Raw genomic sequence first — 14,789 nt, 5'->3', positions numbered from 1 at the left:
CCTCCTCCTCTTCCTCTTCCTCTTCCTCCTCCTCCTCCTCCTCCTCCTCCTCCGTGTCGGGCTCGCTGCACAGCCCCGTGCTGGTGGTGCGCAGCTGCCGGGACCCCGGCCGCTCCCCGTCCGGCGAGTCCGTGTCGGTGCCCGCCTCAACGTCGCCGCCCTCCCCCAGGATGCAGAAGTCCTCGTCCTCCTGCCGGGCCACCAGCGCCGACATGGAGCAGCGGCCCAGCGTCAGGGAGGGCGACCGGGGCAGCGGCAGCAGGGCCAGCGGGGCGCCCTGGGACGCCGGCGCCAGGGCCGAGGACAGCGAGGGGAAGGAGAAGAAGACCGAGTGGGGGCCCTCCCCGGTGGGGGTCTCGTCCTCCTCGCCCTCCAGGCAGTCCTCCTCCTTGATGCTGTAGCTGTTGTTGTTGCTCTCGCCGAGTCCGTTCAGCGCCGCCGCCGCCGCCACCGCCGCCGCCCCGCTGAGCTCCGACGCGCTGGACGACAGGGACCTGGAGCGATGGGCGCCGGCGCCGGCGGCGGCCAGGCCCCCGTACGCCACCGGCTCGTCGCCCATGATCTTGCTGAAGAGCTGCAGGGGGTCCGACATCACCTCCGACAGCCGGCGCTTGGTGTCCTCGATCCGAGCCTCCACCTCCTGCACCTTGAAGAAGGAGCCCCGGCCTTCGGTGGGCGTGAGCGGCGAGGAGGGCGCCGTCTTGGAGGAGTCGGCGACGGCCTGGGTCGCGGCGGCCGCGCCGGTGTACAGCCGCGGCTGGGAGAACTGCTTGAAGAGCTGCATGTTGCGGCGCGACTGGGAGGTCTGCGGGGGCGGGGGGTGCGCGTGGGGAGGCCCCTCCGGACCCTCGGGCTTGGGGGCGTCCGTGGACAGGGACTTGACGAAGGACTTCATCAGGTGTCTGTGGCGGGCGTGGTGGGGGGGCGTGGCGGAGGCCGGCAGGGCGGCGGCGGCGGCGGCGTCCCGCGGCTCCACGTCGCCGGACAGGGAGCGCACCAGGCTCAGGAAGGGCTTGGAGGAGGAGGAGGAGGAGGAGGAGAGGGAGGGGCCTTTGGAAGGGGAGGAGGAGGTCGAGGAGGCAGTGGCCGCCTTCGAGGCCAGAGGAGGCGGCAAGCCGTCGGAGGGCCAGGAGGAGCTGGCCGGGGGGTCGGAGGAAGAGGAGGTGGTGGAGGAGGAGACGAAATGGGAGGAGGCGGCGATGGGCATGGCGGCGGAGGACTGTTGGAGGGGATGGGTGGGGGCGGCAGGCCTTCCAGAAAGGACGGCGGTGGCGGACACAGGCAGCGACGGGGCCTCCCCGGCCGAGTCCTCCAGCATCAGCTCCTCACTGGCCTCCAGGCCCCGGGTCACACCCTCCTCCTCCTCCTCCTCCTCCTCCTCCTCCGAAACACCTCCTCCCCCTCCTCCTGCCCTGTGCTCGCACTCAGACCCCCCCGCCGCCCCCAGGGAGCCGACCAGGGGCCCGTACAGCGCCTCCTCCTCGTCCTCCTCCTCTTTCCCCAGGGCTGAGAAGTGGATGGTGATGGTGTCCCGGGAGAGGGAGCGCTGCACCTGGAGCCGGGGGCCCGGGGCATGGCGGGGGGTGGACGCCTGGGCATGTGGGCCTCCACCCCTGGAGCTGTTGGAGTTGCTGCCCAGGCTGGCCATCACCACACAGCACGGGCCTCAACACCTGAAGAGGGAGGGAGGGGAGAAGAGGGGGAGCAGGGGCGGGAGGGAGGGAGAGGGAGGAAGAGAGGGAGGGAGGGAGGGAGAGGGAGGGAGGGGGAGGAAGAGAGCGAGGGAGGAAGAGAGGGAGGAAGGGAGAGGGAGGGAGGGAGGGAGGGAGAGGAAGAGAGGGAGGGAGGGAGAGGGAGGAAGAGAGGGAGGGAGGGGGAGGAAGAGAGAGAGGGAGGGAGAGGGAGGAAGAGAGGGAGGGAGGGAGGGAGAGGGAGGAAGAGAGGGAGAGGGAGGAAGAGGGAGGGAGGGAGGGAGAGGGAGGAAGAGAGGGAGGGAGGGAGAGGGAGGAAGAGAGGGAGGGAGGGAGGGAGGGAGAGAGGGAGGAAGAGAGGGAGGGAGGGAGGAAGAGAGGGAGGGAGGGAGGGAGGGAGGAAGAGAGGGAGGAAGGGAGGGAGGGAGAGGGAGGGAGAGGGAGGAAGAGAGGGAGGGAGGGAGGGAGGGAGAGGGAGGGAGGGAGGGAGGGAGAGGGAGGAAGAGAGGGAGGGAGGGAGGGAGAGGGAGGGAGGGAGGGAGGGAGAGGGAGGAAGAGAGGGAGGGAGGGAGGGAGAGGGAGGGAGGGAGGGAGGGAGAGGGAGGAAGAGAGGGAGGGAGGGAGAGGGAGGGAGGGAGGGAGGGAGAGGGAGGAAGAGAGGGAGGAAGAGAGGGAGGGAGGGAGGGAGGGAGAGGGGGACAGATGGGATGGAGGGATAGATGGGAGGAGCAGGGAGGTGGGGAGAGGGATGGATGGGTGGAAATAGGGAGGCAGAGAGGGTCAGAGCAGCACCTTGATTCAGAACTCTTACGCATCAGCTACAGACCAAGTGTCTGTGTGTCTATGCGTGTGTGTGTGGACGGGAATGACATTGAGACGGTGGCGTTGGTGGTGACACAAATTGCCAAATCGAATACAGCCGAAAGCACTGCCTTAGAGAATGAACAGAATGTGACAGTGTGACACAACCAAAGAGACACAATACAAGAACAGCAATAGACCAGCCTACCAGAGGCTTTATATTCATAAAGTGGTCTGGAGGACTATTAATAGTTTACCCCCTTCTCCTCCTCCTCCTCCTCCTCCTCCTCCACCAATCCCTCCTTCTATTATTAGCAATCCTGGCTGACACCCCCACCCCAGCACTCAGCGCTGTCCTCCACCCAGCCATGGGACGTGATCCCTGGATTTGTTCTGAACCTCGAGCCTTGAGGAGAGGGGTCATCATTTAGGCTGCATGTAACACCCAGTCCCATAGGGAGCTTCTGTATCAGTAAAAGGCAGCAAGGAGACACTTTGAAAATAAGATGTAAATCGGTTCCGATCTACAGATGGCAAGCTTGTGCTGGTTCCATCAACATGCGTCATCATCCCCCACACAATTGACGTTACAGGCCAGCCCACATGAGCCAATATGGGCAAGCGGTAGCGACACATCAGGTAGCTGCTTAACGAGCCACCATTTCCTGCTGGGGGCTGTGTTATGGAAGGTCAGCTGCACGGGTCTATTGCACCTGTTTATTTCCGAAAAAACACTTCATCACCGTTATCGACACGCAGATAGACCCACACATACACAAGTAAGACACACACACAAGCTGCCAAACTGCTTCCTTGGTTTCAGGTGGTTGATAATGATGTGCATGCATCTGTGGGTGTCTGAAGTGTGTGTTGGTCTGCGCGTGTGTGTGTGTGTGTGTGTGTGTGTGTGTGTGTGTGTGTGTGTGTGTGTGTGTGTGTGTGTGTGTGTGTGTGTGTGTGTGTGTGTGACTGTTTCTTTGTGTTGCATGGTGGTGCACATGAAAATTAGAAATAGACATTCAACAGACAGACCAGACTCAGAGACAGCGTGACATAGAGAGAAATAATGATAGATGGGAGACAAAAATGAAAGATAGAAAATGAATAAATAGAGAGCCTCTAGAGAGGATGTGTGGAGGTTGTGGAGGACCCTCTACAGCCAACCACCACTTGATAACTGCTCTAGTGGAAACTGCCGGAAAGTAAAAAACCCTAGGATTAGCCAGCCTTTGTGAACGACGGACTGGAGATGAGGGAGGGAAGGAAAAAAAGAAAGAAAATAGCTAATGAACAAACAAGGATCGATGGAGAATGATAGATTCAGAGAGAATTATAACTGATTGTGGGGGGTAGCAACGGCTGAACCATGTGTAAATAGTTTAATCTGATAGTTTGGAACCTTTTAGGGGTTGCAAAATGTTTGAATATTTTTACATTTGTGTAAAGTCTAAGGTTGCGAGTGGTATTTCTGCATACATTGGTTGAAGATATATACAGACAAATGAGTCAATTGGTTGTAAAGTAGAGAAGAGGAAAGGCTATAAGGAGTGGAGGAGGAAAGAAGGCGTTGGGAGGAGGGGGAGGAGTTTGGAGGAGTAGAGAGGAGCTTGGAGGAAACAAAAGGCGAGGAGAGGAGAGGAAAACAGGAAAGGAGTAAAGTGAGGGTCAAGGAGAGGAGTAGGGTGACTGACAGAGGGAAGGTGAGGACAGGACACAAGAGGAGGTGAGAGGGAGGGGGAGAAGGGCAGAAAAGGGAGGATGGGAGGGGGAGAGGGCATGGAGGAAAAATGGCAAGCAGACAAGACTCATCTAATTAATCCCAGCAGAGCCACTCCAATCATCTAAAGCAGCTCCCTGGTCACAGAGGCCAGCGGTAGCCATGATGCTCGCTTTGGCCAGGGGAGAAATAAAGACGCATGAAGAAGGGAGGTAAGAAGGAGGGGGAAAAAGGCTAATAAAGCTGAACAAAGTAGAGGTAGAACCAGAGAAATATGGGAGTTAAAGAAAACAAACTCAAAAAGGTTTTTACTTGTATAAGAACAACAGTAGAAGAACACCAACTCCGTGTTTTGTTCTGGAGCTGGTCAACCTAACTGTAAGCTCAAAGGTGAATCCAAATTCACAGATATTAAATTGCAGAATGCTCTTGCACCACTTCATCAAGCGCCTCATGTACCTGCTCTTGCTCTTCATCCTGCTTCTCAGACCTGACTGTTATTTATCACACAGGAAAAATCAAGGACCATAAATATCTATTAGAATGAAAAAGAAAGATCTAAAGGTCAAATACACGCACCATTATAAACAAGCGAGAAGTTTTTTGGGACTGCATGGGATTTTATTTTTGAAATAGGAAAATTTAGAACAATATATATATTTTTTGTACATTCAATATTTATTATCAACAAAAAATGTATTATAAATATGGTTGAAAAATAAAATATAGTATTATGGCTTACTATAATGCTATAGTATACTGTTTTCAAATGTTGTTTTGTGTTAATTTGCGTTTTCTAAATAAACACATTGGGAGATGAGCAGCGTTGCTGACTTTTTCTTCCCCTGTTTGGCTATGGCCATGGCCTTGTGTATGAAGCGGCTGTTCCCCTGTTTGGCTATGGCCATGGCCTTGTGTATAAAGCGGCTGTTCCCCTGTTTGGCTATGGCCATGGCCTTGTGTATAAAGCGGCTGTTGCCACTCTTCGCTCAGCCACTACATGTGTATTTGTTTTTTTTTGTTTTTTTTTGCATAGAGATGGCCTTTATGGTATACCCAAAGTCAAAGGTTGGAACACCATTTTCTTTTTTTACAAGTTTAAAAATAAAATCTTTTTCTTTTACATTTTGCAATGGTTTGACAATGATTGTTATTTTACGGCCTTGTAGTTATGCAGTATTAAAGACATAACTAGCTGGCAACTCTTGTATCATGAAGGTAGTGCTCCCCCGTTATCCTGTTTCCTGCTACAAGTCTTGCCCTTCTGTGCTGTGATTGGCCAGTACTCGTTACCTCAATGTTTCCTTGTGATTGGATGTGAGCTGTGATTACGGGGAGTCCTGCCCTGAATGTTCTGTGCTGTCACCGACATGGAGTACTATGGCAACCCAATTAATGTTGCTGTTCAAGGCCGGGAAGGTAAACCTTCTCGGACCCTTGTAGTGTAAAGGCCTGTTGCGTTTGACTGTTGATGAACTGTTGATGTACCAATAGACAATACTATAATTAATAGAAGTATTTTGTGTGCCACTACTTTTGTACTTTTACTTAAGTATGATTTTGAATGCAGGACTTTGAATCGCAAGGATGCGTCGATCACAGCACAGTAGGGTGGGAGTTACAGCAAATTAGGAAACGTTAGGAAAGCAAAGAAAAAAGAGCTACTGTCTTCTTTGTCTGCCACAACTATCATGGATCAAATTTAACAATAGTTTAGCAGAACTTGCTGGTGGGATGACTGAATTGCAGCAATAAATGCATGGACAATTTTTTTTACTATCTTAACGCTGTTTTTAATTAAGCGATTTCTCTTCAAAGGCTTACTTGGGTTGAAAAAAGCCTTAGGTTGCCTTTTCAATGTAGCCATGCCTTTTTGATGGAGGAAAAACCCTGCTTCAAATGAACAACATGCATCTCATTGTCCCCCCTCGTTAATGGCCTGTCACTCCACTTTAATTGGCAATCAAATTATATTTGTTGCTAGAGAAGGAGATACAAGGTCAGATTGTTTTTAAATAAAGCAATCACTGAAGATGGACCACATCCTGAAGAGGAGATTGATATGACCTTGTGGATACTGAGAGATATGTTACACTTCCTCCTATCCAATCCAAATGAATAACTCTCTGATGTACAGGACTATGAACAACACACGATAAATGTCCACAATTTAGATCCTTGAGTTAGATGCTAGGCTGTCTGATATTGGCATTTCATGTGATTAATGAAACGTCTACAACAAACACTGTAAACAACTTTGGATAAAAGTTTCTGCTAAATGTCTAAAATAGAGAAATATAATCTGTTTACAGAGCAGATAAAAAATAATCTGCATAAGAAAATATGCACAATAGGCAGTAAAAGAGATGAGTCTACATGGTTTTTGAAACCTTATGAGTGTTAAGTTCTTCCATCTCGTTTCTTGGCTGCTGATTGGACCACTCAATAACACCAAATTACAACTCTTGAAATAAAAGATAAAATCAGGCAGACTAATTCCATTACCCGAGTACTGCTGCTGTACCATAAAAACACAACTTTCACGGAAAGTTTGTTATTTCCTTCATCCCCGTCCTCGGTTTACGTTTTCCTGGTCATTTTCTGTCCCTCCTTCCCTTCCTTTCTTGTCTAGACAGATAAGAGTCCTTACAGGCCTTCACTTTGTTTGATTGATGGGCCATATGATTGGACTGTCTAGTCTAGGACATGTGAATGTGCGCATGTGTGCAGGTCTATTTCTATTAAAAGACACTGGAATTCTCGAAACAGGGAATTAGCTGTTGAGGTAGATCTCAAGCATGTGAAGCTATCACACTTAAAATGTAGGTTTCTTCAGACACGTGCACAGGGGCTAGCCCAAGCCACCGCTCCTTTGCCCTTATTTGCCTAGGTGCTGCTTTGGCCAAACAAAACATTAACACAAAACAGTTGTATTGTTACTAATGCAGAACCTGTTATTTATATATATATATAATTTAAAATATATCAGAGCAAACTAAACCACTGTTATCAATTGAAAGGCAAATTCTTGTTAATTTACATGTCTGAAAAAATCCACTCATGCCTTGATTGAGCCACTGCCCCTTACAAGGTTTCTACACGGCCCTGGGTTTTATAATGATCATTGGGCCTAAGTCAATATGATCCGATAAAATGCATTATAAGCATGCATTACATAAATAGGCAGTAAGCTGTATTCATTGTGGACAGTGAATCTGCACCCTGCATGAACTGACACCCACGTGGACGGTGGACAAAGCTTAATCAATGAAGATAGAACTGTTTGCAACTAACAGGCTCTCTGAAATTTAACCTGCTGAACCACAGCGACGAGAGAGAGAGAGAGAGAGAGAGAGAGAAAGAGAAGCGACCTTGTGTCTGTAGCTGTGTATCACCTCTGTATCCAGGCAAAGGCTAATCCACGTTTTTGGTTTCAGTGTTTACTACTCAGGTGACTGGGATTCAGAGAGAAAATCCCTAAGTAACCAAGGAGGAGAAATCTGCCTCCAGAATATAAACGGAACTGCCTTAAAACACTTAGCTGTTGGCTCATTAGTAGCATTCATTAGCAATGTTCATGTTGCTAATGTTTTTCATTCCGCCTCACCACTAAATCAAGGAATAGTTGTTTAAATAGGATGGTACACATCAGTTACACAACACAGGGAGGACCAAAAAAGGAGGGAAGGATGGAGGGAGAGACAGCAGATAGTGAAGAGGAGGGAAGGATGGAGGGACGAAGACACAGCAGACAGAGAAGAGGAGGAGGGAAGGATGGAGGGAGAGACAGAGAGGAAAGGATGAGGAAAGGATGGAGGGAGAGAGAGTTTCGATCACAACAAACACAACTTTTTTATTGGGCTCTTGGCATTCATTGTCATTAATGGAAAGGACTTTTCACATTTTACAACTCTGTCCCTCCGCTTCCCTGACACTTGGAGCCTGCAGACCACCTCAATACATAGCATAAAGCATGAAATTAGAATGGCCAGGGTTAGAGGCGCAATACCATGATATGCACTCTCGGTATTCGGTATGACGGTCTTAAGTCATTGGATGAAAGCCAGCCCCAAATGGCATAAATGGTATGTATGTATTTTATATCTTTGTGTGCTAGTAGCACGGCAGTATTTGTGTAGTGTAACTCGTTTATCCCTGTCCACTGGAGAGACAGACAGGGCCCTGGTTTGTTCACCTGCTCTCTACTCATTATGTGACACTGTGTGTCTTTGTTTGTCTGCCTCTTTGTCTATTTGTCTGTCTATTTGTTGTATCTTGATCGCTCTCTGACTCACCCTATTCTTCTTCTCATATCAACCTCCCCACTAATGCCATACTACCCTCCTCTTCTCTTCTATTCCTGCCTTCTCCCTCCTACTTTCCTCTTCTCTCTCTATTCTCTCTCCCTCCATCATCCTCTCTATTGTCTCTCCCTCCACCCCACCCTTGTCCTCTCACTTTTGTCTCTCCCTCCATCCTTCCATCATGCTCTCTATAATTTTTTTTTTTTTTTTTTTTTTTTTTAAAAAGGTACACATTGATACTGATCGTAGGGTACTGCAGTCTAAATTCGAAGTATCGGAGAGGTTTCTGCCCGCCCCGTCCTCCCCAGACTCGAAGCATTACAAATCACTGTCATTTTATGTTTTTGTAAAGCATATCTTTTAAAAAAAAGAACAAAATGACTTTTCTTTTTTTATTGTAGGTTAGAGCATAAAATAATGATGTTACCTGGCCCTGTCCTTCTACTCATCCCTTGAGGTAGAGAGTGGCCGTGTGGGCTTTTAGAAGATAGAAGGTACAACTTTGTGGGCAAGAGTTTAACACCCCCCTGCTTTAAACCTTGTCCAGGGCATAATGACCTGCTCTGGGCAGCCGGCCAAACAGCGGAGAGAGGTGGGACACAGGTGGGACACAGAGGAAATGAGGCGAGGATGTGTGTGTGTGTGTGTGTGTGTGTGTGTGTGTGTGTGTGTGTGTGTGTGTGTGTGTGTGTGTGTGTGTGTGTGTGTGTGTGTGTGTGTGTGTGTGTGTGTGTGTGAGAGGGACCGTTAGGGAGACTGTGTCAGTAAGTGAGTGAGTAAGAAGGACAGAGAGAGAGACCCAGACAGGGAGAGAGGACGAGAGAAAGATAGATAGCGCAATGGAACAGGTAAGTACATGACAGGTAAGTACTCAATTAGATGGACATGTGAAATTCTGACATTTTCAGAGGAAATTTAAACTTTCCGATGCACACAGACATTAACATACACACACACATACAGTCTGAACATACAGGCCTGCAATGCAATTAGCATCTAGGTAGCCGCATTTGCAAACAGCATGTGTTGAACCGGGAGGAGGCCTACAAACAGACAGGACTGGTGAGAACCACAACACATTCCAAACTAGATAACAAACAACATCTAGTAGGCGGACATTATGCCCACACTCCTGAGCCAGACCGGATCAACCCAGTTTACTCTCTGTCTTTCTCTCTCCCCCTCTCTACGTCCCTCTCCATCACTCTCTTTCTCTCTCCCTCTCCCCTTTCTTGGTCTCTGTCTCTCTCTCCATCAATCTCTGTCTCTGTCTGTCGCTCTCCCTTGATCCCACTCTCTGTCTCTCTCCCTCCCTGTCTCTACCTCTCTGTCTTTGGGCGTCGAACATCAAACCTCACCATCCACATCAAGCACTAGTTGCCATGGCGACGGTGAAGCTCTTCGTCTGGTACTGCGCTCGGTTCCTTTGTCCTCTTGTTCGGCGGCTCCACAACACCCTAACACCCTGCCACCTCGCACTCCACCAGTGGGTTAGCACAAGCTCTCCAGTGAGGAAGCTTCAATGTGTGTGTGTGTGTGTGTGTGTGTGTGTGTGTGTGTGTGTGTGTGTGTGTGTGTGTGTGTGTGTGTGTGTGTGTGTGTGTGTGTGTGTGTGTGTGTGTGTCTGTTTGCGGGCTGTGTGTGGGCTGTGTTTTTATGTGTGGGCTGTGTGTGTGTTTGTGTGAGTGTGTCTGTTTGCGGGCTGTGTGTGGGCTATGTTTTTATGTGTGGGCTGTGTGTGTGTGTGTGTGTGTGTGTGTCAGACCCACGCACTTATTTTGATAAGTGGGTGGGTCTCTAATTTTAAGGGGGAGGAACAGTCCAAACATTATTGTGTGTTTTGATTATTATTTAGAACTACACTTGACATAGAATGAATAAACAAGCACTTCCTAACGTGTGATTATAAGTCATTATCCACTATGGATGATGGCATGGATGTAGTCGAGAGACTCGGTCGAAACAGAAGGCGAGCAAGAGAGCAGAAATTTAGATGATAAACAAAGACAAAAAATGTATTGAAAAGACCAGCGAATATTTGTGTGTGAATACAATACTGGATTGTTGTTGCTGCAATTTTGACAAATTATCTAAGGGGGAGATAGCTTTTCTTTTATTGGGCTTGAACAGCACAATACGCTGGTCATTTCAAAACGTAATTGTCATAAATCTGCTGTGTTGAGCAGGGACAGGCTCAGTCTGTGTACTGTGTGTAAATCTCTGACGTGGCAACAGCCAGCGTTGAGTTTAATCGGTTATTATGGATGGGCTTTTTCCAGTGCTTCACTTTTGAAATGATTATCTTAGGGGCAGAGAGAAATAGTAGGGAAGAATGGCTGGGCTCAGACAGGCTTGTGTTAACAATTTACTTTTCCTTCCTTTACTCTAAAACCACACTAAGAAATTAAAGGACTCAAGTATGCCCAAATTGGCTTCTAAATATCGCCTCTAATTTGGATTTGATAGCACTGCAGGGACGCAGTCATAGGGCGCCCAAAAGTTAGCACATATTACAGTAATTACAGTTACATTACAACAGGGATGACATGGGGAGATATGGAGGCTGCAAACAGAAATGTGCTTAGCCTTTTTGTCCATGTCTGTGTTCAGATATACACAGTCACACACACACATACACAAAACCACAGATACATGCAGAGTCACCACCTGACACACACAAGAACACATATATGCAGACACAAACACACACACACACTCAATATCCCACAGTCACACACACACACACACACACACACACACACACACACACGCACACACACGCACACACACACACACACAAAAACAGTAGTCAACCAGAGCCAGGCAACTCTCTCTCCCTGGCTTCAATTGTGCAGTATAATTGAATAGCTGCTATTCTATGTGTGAAGTGGCGCAGCCCAGCACAAGCTAGCAGCTAGCGGTGTACATAAGCCCTCTTGCAACGCAGTCACAGACTGCAAGGTAATCCCACTGTAATGGATGATATAAGGATTTTAACAGCTGAATAGCATTCACTCAAAGAAGGGGCTAGGTATGACAGGAAGCGGTGATTAGGAGCAAAAAGCAAATAAGGAAAGATATGTATGTGCATGGCACATACAGAAACAGACACAGACAGACAGACACACACACACAAACACACACACACTCACATATAATATAAAAAAACAGAGACAAACATGAATAGCACTCAAACTTAATGTGACCTTTTAAGAGTGAGCCAGTGGTGTTTGAACGCCACAATAGGTTGAAGAAGGTCAGCAATCACCTCAGCTCACAGCAGCTGGTGAGTTGTTTTGGCTTTTTTTGTCTTGAGATTCAACTTAAAATATTTTTTCACACCATTCCTTACCGTTACCAGGACACATACAATTGAGATCAAAATTCCAGTAATTGTATTTGAAACATCCTTTGGTATCAAATCTGCGCTGGTACACCTAAACACCTTAGATTTTCTTGTCAGATCCACTATATCTTTGTTTTTGAAAAATCCTGTTATGTTGCTGCATACATTTGGAACAGGAAGACATTGTTACTCCTCTAACTTGCAACTTCCTGTTATTTCTTTGCAACCAGATAGTCTTTCTCTCACCCTCTCCCTCTATCTACCTCCTCCCTCCTAAACAAGGGCAGATGTCTATATGATGAAGCTACTGTTATATAGGATATAACTCATTGTCATTGAGATGGCTTACTCTGCTGTGTGCTGCCCTGGTTGATAAAAGGTGGATGAACATACACACACACACACTACACTACCAACATGATGGTGTCAAGCCCAATTAGCAGAGAGACCTGTGGCTTGTTGGCAGAGTTACAGGTGAGCAGTACTGTTTCATGTTGACACACACACACACACACACACACACACACACACACACACACACACACACACACACACACACACACGACTCAGTCTCTTAGAGCTGGATGGACATAGAGTGCCATAGCAAGCTATACTTGTTTAGCCCTGCAGTTCAGCCTGAAAACAATCCAACACAATAACCCCCATCTTGGTATGCAGCATGCTGCGATAAACACACAACTGCACAAGCGTCATCGATCCCCTACTGCCCCACTAGCATACAGCCGTGCGCTAAAGGAGACGTATACACATGCATTAGGCCAATGCCTTTCTAAGGTTTCAGTATTAATCATCTGACATATTATGTAAGGGTCTTGAGTACATCTTCAGATCGGGACTCGGCTACAAAATATACAAACTGAAATGTAAGACAAAGATGACCTAATGTCCCCTTTATGCTAGCTTCTGCTACTCAACTGCAACTAATGGACTCAGTGGAATCACATGTTGTATTGTAAGGTGAAACAAGCCAGATGTGTGTAGAGATGGTGGGACAAGGAGAAAGAGGTGTGTATTTGGAGGGAGTGGCAATAGTGTGTGTGTGTGTGTGTGTGTGTGTGTGTGTGTGTGTGTGTGTGTGTGTGTGTGTGTGTGTGTGTGTGTGTGTGTGTGTGTGTGTGTGTGTGTGTGTGTGTGTGTGTTGGGGGGAGTGGCTGTTCAAGGCCACAAGTTGGATCAATGGCTGGCACACACACACACACACACACACACACAGACAAACACACACACACTCACACACACAAGGTTAAGGTTAAGGTTAATCGAGAAGGGGCAGGGTGAGATGAGGGTGAGGAGACAAGAGGAATGGAGAAGAGTGGAGTTGAGAGGAGAGGTAAACAGAGAGTAGGAGGAGAGCCGAGAACTTGATTTTACCTACCTTTTGATTTTAGTAGCATTCAATCTTCGTCGGCAACGCAGGCTGGATTAAACCAGACACACACCACACACTCATGGACCATGACGTTACCAGGCCTAGCAGAAACAGGCAAGGTGTATTTAAATGGTAGAGGCCATTGACAACGCTCAGACTCATATCATCAATGCTTGACACAACAAACGCCAAATATTTAGTTACTATTTTCATCTAGGCACCTTTATTAATCACTTGAATAATCATTAAAACGTTAATTGAACAGCAGCGTCAGGGTTGGGCTGTTGGTTTTTTTCAGTCAAGAGATGAAAAGTAATTCAAAATTAAATAGTTGGAATAGCTGAGTAAAGGACAGCCCGTTTAAAGACTCCTCCAAGTCACACAACCAGCCTCGTGAACTGATAATAAGCAACAGTAGGCTATATACCACCATAGCTTTTCTGCTTAGAGAGGCTGATAACCTGAGCTGGCTTTCAGAAAAGTCTTGTTATGGGATATAATAAATCACTTCACCACCAGACATCCATGGCCTACGTAGTCTAGGCTGGGGCTAACGCCATCACGGGTTTTCTAGCTGAATGTCATGGTCATGGACGTTAGAAATGTTCAGTAAAACGTGTGATTTTCTTAAAGACAATAATGGAGCATCCGACATTTATGCTAGTACAGTCTGAAAACCCCAACGGTTGTATCGATGGGATGGGTTTTCCAACCCTTTATGTGTTTTCAATATCTCACTTATATTGATCACATAATGTCTTCACGGTTTGTCACATCGTAACAAAATGTATATTTTGTCCCCAATTGTTGTTGTATTCTGCTCTATGATAGTCTGAGTCTGAATAAAGTGGGCAACCGTTGACCAAAAACAGCTGATAACATAATGAAAGTGTACGACGGAAACAACCAAAGAAACGGATTTGACTCTTCTTCCTACCTTGTCTGCCGTTCACCCTTTCAGTCGGAACGATGATACCCTCTTCGGTGTGGTGGGTTGGCTGATAATCACCGTATCGATACAGAGGCTTCCCAAGCTTTCACCCCTGCGAACAGTGTTGTTATGTAGGCGAATCACTCCTGCAGCCCTCAATGACAGCAGAGTTGATGCTCGGCGGGCGTTTCTGCACTACAGACTAGAGAGCTGCACATTGTTACTAGGCGAGAGAGGAGACTGAATTGTATAGTTATCCCGGTCTACCACATCGCAGTTTCCAGTCTCTTGCCTCTTATTAGATGTGTACACCAGTTAACAGTCCCCCAGGCAGGAAGACTAACAACATGAAAAAAATAACAACAACGACATGAAGACTAAATATGGAGTTTTGAAGAATAATTTGACAAAGCAACAACCAAATATATAACGGAAACGTTTACAACTATCAGAAGTCCCTCCCTCTATCTCGCTGCTAAACCGATGTAATTGAAAGTCCCTCCCTCTCTCGCCGCTAAACCCATGTGACTCCCGCCCTCGCTTTCGCCAATAACGCTGATTTGGAGCATCCCTTTCCAGGCGTTCCGGCTTGAGATAAGGACGCCTGGG

The 14,789-nt window shown here is 47.8% G+C and overlaps 1 protein-coding gene across 1 annotated transcript in view; it reads right to left on the bottom strand.

Annotated features, from left to right (window-relative positions):
- Positions 1-14,506, bottom strand: part of tex2 (testis expressed 2) — a 27,978-nt gene extending 13,472 nt beyond the window's left edge. The window contains exons 1-3 of the mRNA XM_079747142.1: positions 14,187-14,506; positions 13,256-13,350; positions 1-1,673 (exon numbers count right to left, since the gene is read on the bottom strand). The exon at positions 1-1,673 is cut by the window's left edge and continues 260 nt beyond it. Of these exons, the coding sequence (XP_079603268.1) occupies positions 1-1,648 (1,648 nt within the window). The 5' untranslated portion in view covers positions 1,649-1,673; positions 13,256-13,350; positions 14,187-14,506. The remainder of the gene's footprint in view (positions 1,674-13,255; positions 13,351-14,186) is intronic.
- Between the last annotated feature and the right edge of the window lie 283 nt (positions 14,507-14,789).

The sequence above is a fragment of the Pollachius pollachius genome (genome assembly GCF_949987615.1).
Source record: "Pollachius pollachius genome assembly, chromosome: 11".
Taxonomy (NCBI): Eukaryota; Metazoa; Chordata; class Actinopteri; order Gadiformes; family Gadidae; genus Pollachius; species Pollachius pollachius.
The sequence above is the reverse complement of the archived record's forward strand: the minus strand, read 5'-3'. Positions and strand labels throughout refer to the sequence as shown.